The 6282-nt window shown below is 30.9% G+C and overlaps 1 protein-coding gene across 4 annotated transcripts; it reads right to left on the reverse strand.

Annotated features, from left to right (window-relative positions):
- Positions 1-65: 65 nt before the first annotated feature.
- LOC142227171 (uncharacterized) lies at positions 66-5534 on the reverse strand. Of its 4 annotated transcripts, none has more exons than XM_075297576.1 (4): positions 5144-5534; positions 3783-4028; positions 2213-2370; positions 66-338 (listed from the first exon to the last, which is right to left on the reverse strand). In XM_075297576.1, the coding sequence occupies exons 1-4, from the start codon at positions 5393-5395 to the stop codon at positions 134-136; spliced, it is 861 nt and encodes a 286-aa protein (XP_075153691.1). In that variant the 5' UTR covers positions 5396-5534; the 3' UTR covers positions 66-133. The 4 variants fall into 4 exon arrangements, with proteins under 4 accessions (XP_075153691.1, XP_075153689.1, XP_075153690.1 ...); XM_075297574.1 differs by having other exon boundaries at positions 2183-2370; XM_075297575.1 differs by having other exon boundaries at positions 66-341; positions 5144-5533.
- Positions 5535-6282: the final 748 nt, after the last annotated feature.

The raw sequence follows: 6282 nt of genomic DNA on the forward strand, positions 1-6282 counted from the left end.
GTTTGTTTGTGTTGTATTACAATTAAACCTGTCATTTAATTTATAAGTATTATTTAAAACTATAGTTTTTTTTTACTAATTAAACGAAGTTTTATTGATATCGAATTGTAATTATAATGAAACGACATATTCATTAATCTGGATGAAGAAGTAGTTCCAACTCGTTAACATTTTTGATATCAAAAGTGTAGGTATATGCATCTTTTGGCCATACCTCAGGCCAAACGAAGTCTTCAAGATCACCTTCCAGGCATTTCCGAAACAAAGAGGTAATGTCATCGGAACCGGTAACTGTGATAATAAATAAAACACTGCCGCATTCATTGTCAAGGAAGTGTCTTCTGAAAGAATTACATTATAAAATTTAACAGAAAAATACATTTGATGTTTATAAAATACGAAGAATTTGATAATAATAAATGTAACGAGTATCTCTTTTTCTAATATATTGCAGGGCTACTCTAATACACTGTTTCTGTATATCGAACAAAATCCCATCAGGTTATAACAGTCGGTAGAATTCTACCAAAAATGGTAGATTTTTACTGTTTGGTAGATTGGTGGAATTTTTGGTGTTTTGGTAGATTTTGCAAAATAATCCTTCCCAAATTTTCTATAGAAATAAAAATTTGACGAAATTTTCTATAGAAATATAATTTGCACAAAATTTTCTATAGAAATAAAATGTTGACAATATTTTCTATAGAAATAACATTTTGACAACATTTTCTATAGAAATAAAATTTTGACAAAATTTTGTGTAGAAATAAAATTTCGACCAAAATTTTCTATAGAAATAAAATTTCGACCAAAATTTTCTATAGAAATAAAATTTTGAAAAAATTTTGTCTAGAAAAAAATTGATCAAAAACTTCAAAACAAGATTTTTTAATTTGGTAGATTTTATGATAAAATTTTCTTAAAATTTTGGTAGATTATTTTTGGAACGAGTGGCAAGCGTCCATTCGAAAGAACCAGTCAGTCAAACTCAAATCAATTTTAGTTTCTCTATTTTCGAAAGTTCGTTTCGTGTGTGTGTGAATACATTTATTATCAAAAATAAGTAATTTCAAATTGTTGACTGAAAATTCATTCAAATTTTAGAAATGGTTTTACTTTTCTATTGGCACATATTGTATACGTTCGTTTCCTGCTCGATAACAAAATATGAAGGGACTTTCCTCTCGAAATAGAGGAACCAAAATCAGGAACAGGACATAAACCAAATTTAGCTGCATTAATTTAAATAAAGTCAATATTTTAAAAATTGAAATATCTAATTTTTATTTTTGTTTTAATTTAAATTGGGATTAAAATTAGTTCACCCAAAGAAATGAGACTGTAGACACAACAGAAAAATTTTCTAAGATAGAAAAAGTCTGCTGGAAAAGGCGAATAAGTCTATGGCGAAATCATTAAATAAAGTCAATATTTTAAAAATTGAAATATATAATTTTTATTTTTGTTTTAATTTAAATTGGGATTAAAATTAGTTCACCCAAAGAAATGAGACTGTAGACACAACAGAAAAATTTTCTAAGATAGAAAAAGTCTGCTGGAAAAGGCAAATAAGTCTATGGCGAAATCATTTCTGTTTGAATAAAACAAAAAACAATTGTATATTTTTCAAATTAAGGTGGGTATTAAGTTCGAGTTTAGCCGCTAAAATCGTAATTTTTTCACGATTACTTTTCTTTAATAATCTATCTTAAGGAATACAAACTTTGTGAATATTTGCTTAGGGGTATTCCCCATCAAGTTATAATAAAATTTGCAAGAAATATATATATATATATATATATATATATATATATATATATATATATATATATATATATATATATATATATATATATATATATATATATATATATATATATATATATATATATATATATATATATATATATATATATATAATATATATATATATATATATATATATATATATATATATATATATATATATATATATATATATATATTTTAATGCCTTCTTTACTTTAGTTTTCACTTTAGCGGCTAAATTCGAACTTAGTATTCACCTTTAAGGAATAAAACCTAGCAAACTGTTTTCGCCCGGCATTTATAAACTTTGTGGATAGTAGTTAGCAGAGGGAAAAAAAGCAGACATCTATTGTTGTTTTTTTGCAGTAGTTTATTATTTTACTTAATTTCTTACCCAAATAGAATACGATGAAGTTGAGTATACCTGCGGTACAAATTTGTTCCAAGTTGTATTAAAAGATGTTTTCGATTCTTTTGCATCGCCCAGTTTTTATCAACATTGATATTATGGAGTTGGATTTGAGCAACCCAGCGTGAGCGCAAAGTGGTCGAAGATATGTTAACGTCATCTTCATCCTGTGCCTGTATCATACAAATTTTGAAATGTAACTGACATTTGTATACACAACATCTTTACAAATTATTTACCTACGTTCAAAATTAAGAGTAGAGCCACAATGGATTCACATTTGACGAAAATAAAAAAGAAAACTAAAAAGGATCGGTAAAAACAAAAACTACATAAATTGATATACCTACGGAATTCTGAAGAAACTTTTGAAGACTCACAACATATACAATTTTGGGTACAAAACGGATTTAAACCTTTTAAATAAATTAATTTGGATTAACACATATTTTGCATAAACTCTCATTGGATATGCTAAAATTTTTTACGTCTATTATAACGATGATTAATATTGACCACTCTTCAAAAAACAAATTATCGAGATATTGGATATATCTGTTTATAAGTTCAAATGATGGTATCTATTCTAAACCCTCGCTAGAGTTGATAAAAATGATGTACTAAATATTATAGAAATCAAATAAAATAGTATAGGAGAAAATTAACTATTTTTATGTTATGTTAGACTTCTTCGTCCATATTAATTACGTTTTCATATTATAACAATTTTAATATGAGCTTATTAGACATGAAGATTAAGGAGCTAATTATGTATTATGTTGATGTTGATATAAGTTTTTGATAAGAAAATGCTAGATACCAATCTCACAACCCTAACCAGACATGAGTTTCTTTGCTGGCTAATGGAAGTTTCCATAGTCTTTAGTGTACATCTGGCGGAGTGAGTGAGTGCTTCAATTTGGGTCTTACATATTAATTTCCTATTGAAATTACATACGAGAATTATTCCTCGCAAATTGAACCATTTTTCACCAACACTTTGCGTCATCTTTGTCACATAACTACAAAAATTAAAATGTTGTATCTGGTTTCAATATTTGAAAAGGCGCAAGAGTTGAAAAAGATTTGCTTATAAATGGGTAGGTCGTGTCAATATTTGGATATATGAAAAATTAGATACAATAACCGGAAATCTCTCTCTATAAAGGGACTATATTGAAAATGTACTTGTTAATACTAAATGAATACGTATTTAAACATAGTATAACAGCTTTATAGACAAAGTGAAGCAATTTTTCTTATTATAAAAAAAAATTTTTGTGGTGTTAAAATTTTGCTTTGGAAAGGAAAAAAAAGTTGAAGAAAAACCATGACTTAAAGTTAAAGTTTCTGTTTAGGGAAAATAGACCACCACCAAGGTTTTTGCATAACTGCAAATTGATATTGAATTAAATAGAGGCTAAAGATTTCACCTGGCATTTTTATATATATTTATTTGGACAAAAATTTGCCTAGAACATGTCATTAATTCAAATGTCGAAATAATGAATATTGAATGGCTTTACCTTAATTTTAGCTAAGGAAAATGAAGTTAACTGTAATTACTCATTTTCAATATACTTACTTTAAGTAGCCGCATTAACGTTATACTATGAAGTATATTCAAAAGTTGAGATTTTTGGCCACAAAAGGATTCCACAACCTCATAGAAATGACGTAGGAAGCAATCTGTCTTTCCAATATGGTGAATATTAACAATCAAATTAACTAAAGTCATATGTTGATGGCTTTCCAATATTGATAAAATACAGCCACAGAAAACTGATTCAAAACCGGCTTGAATGTACATATCTGTGCAGTATTTAATAGCCTGCGAAAAAGGATAGAGAAATTATATTTGAAATGTTTTATACAAGACGCAAAGAAATTTGTTAGCAGACATAGCAGAAAAATCAACAACAAGTCATAGTGTTGGACTCTCTGAAAACCGGAAACCTCCCAAAAGTGGACAGTTGTCTGGGGATGTTAGCTATGTTAACACATTAAAATTAACCTCTCATGGACCCCCCTCAAATTTTGACAAAATTTAGGCAACCCTAGGAGTCCAACTTTGAGAGGTTGCACTGTATTTTAAATTTAGTCAATAACCTTCAAACAATGCCCACTTTGTACATTAGAAATATATAACAAAATATACTATGTCGCTTGATAATTACTAACACAGTAAATGTAAGCTGTTCTTAAAATACAATTGATCATTTCTTTATACAGCTCTCCAGTATTATACAAAATAATCACTAAATGAAGAGGCTCGCACCAACTGGAAAAAAAATAAATATATGCGAACAGATCTACTTTAGCAAAACCACCCTTAAAAATGGATATACGTGGACGGCCTTCGGCCGAGGTTTGACTCTTTCTCATATGGACATGGTCCAAAGTGGGCTAACGCGAACCCAAGGGGATAGATAGCCGGCCTTCAGCCGGGGTTTATACGTGGACGGCCTTCGGCCGAGGTTTGACACTTTCTCATATGGACATGGTCCAAAGTGGGCTAACGCGAACCCAAGGGGATAGATAGCCGGCCTTCAGCCGGGGTTTGAGACTTTCTCCTGTGGGCAGAGTCCAAAGATAACGCGAACCCAGGACCTCTCCGGGACCATGTTATTCTAAACATATTACTTTTAGGATAATTAGTTGCGATGGATACTAAATCCAATATACGTGATAATGAAAACTTTAGGGGCCTTTAACTCCGAAAAAAGGTCTTTCCAAAAAGTGGTATATTACATTTTGTGCTTAGAATCGAAAAGTCTACATGCTGTCCAATCGGACCACTTGTACTAAATTAGATTTAAGCCGCTTATATTTAGCGACATGGGCCATGAGAAGCAGAGTGAAAGTATCGGTTTTTGTAAATGAATAGCAAGAGGGGGGGGGGGGGGGGGTATATTTGTTCAAGGCATAATTCTATATTCTACTTACCTGCATATTGTTGCTGTCACCTAAAATTGCCACTTTTTGGAATTTTCGAATTATGTAGCTGTCGCAAATATCCTTCAGATATTTCGATGTACCTCGCAAAGATTGTAATTGGTCCCTATCTAAGCTCTCCAAAATAGTTGATATTACTTCCACCGGTAAATCTAAAAATGTTGCAAAACTGTTTTCGGGCTCATTTTTACGCGGTCTTTTCAAATTCGAACAGAACCGAGTTTGTCGTTTGCGTTTTGTCATTACTGAGTTGTTGGAAACAGATCAAAAGTTAACGTGTCAATCAATTTTAGATCAAACGAATATTTTATATTTGAGAAATGTTTTGGGTTGAAATTTCTTGTTTTGTTTTTCTCGAATAACGGTATTCACCTATCTATGTTTATAACACACACAACCACAGCGCGCAGGGTACATCTTTAAGGTAGAGGTGTGCACGTGACACGAAATTGTCGTGACTCACGAAAATTTTCGTGAGCGCATTACAGAGTATGTGTGTAAATATAACCATAGCGATAGGCGGTAGGCGAACACTTATTTACGTGTATTTCTTATGGGAAGCCCAAAATCCGCGACGGAATACCGTGACGGCTAGCGGCGTGTCGCTAAATTAAAACTTATTCTAACTCCTTGGCGAAAACTGGTATAGTGTTGCCATAGCTTATCAATTTTTTTAACTCACCACTAGGAATTGCTGTTGCCTGGACACGTGTAGATTATTTTTTCTTGAAATAAAGGCCGGTACTATGTTCATTCTTGCGAAAATTTTTTATGGAAACCATTATTTCGCACATAGAAAGCGGCGTTTTTTTAGGTAGCTTGGAGCGCTATTTTACAGGGAGCGATATTGGATTAAGTTGGTGGTTGTTGCTTGTTTTTACAAAATAACATTTTATTTTTCCTTGGGCAATTGATCTGCTATTCCTTTGATCCTTTGTATAGTTTCGGAACAAAAATATGGTCCGTGTTTGATATATAAACCCGCACAAATAGTTTTTAATAAATAAATTATTTCTTAATTCACATTGCAAATGGCGCCGTGCTATAAACGTCAGTTTTTCAACACGAAAAAACAAAGTATCACAAATGGAAAAAATTTCGCAAATTTTTCGCATTTTTTGGTTTTGTAT

This window comes from Haematobia irritans, chromosome 2 (assembly GCF_050003625.1).
Source record: "Haematobia irritans isolate KBUSLIRL chromosome 2, ASM5000362v1, whole genome shotgun sequence".
NCBI classification, from domain to species: domain Eukaryota; kingdom Metazoa; phylum Arthropoda; class Insecta; order Diptera; family Muscidae; genus Haematobia; species Haematobia irritans.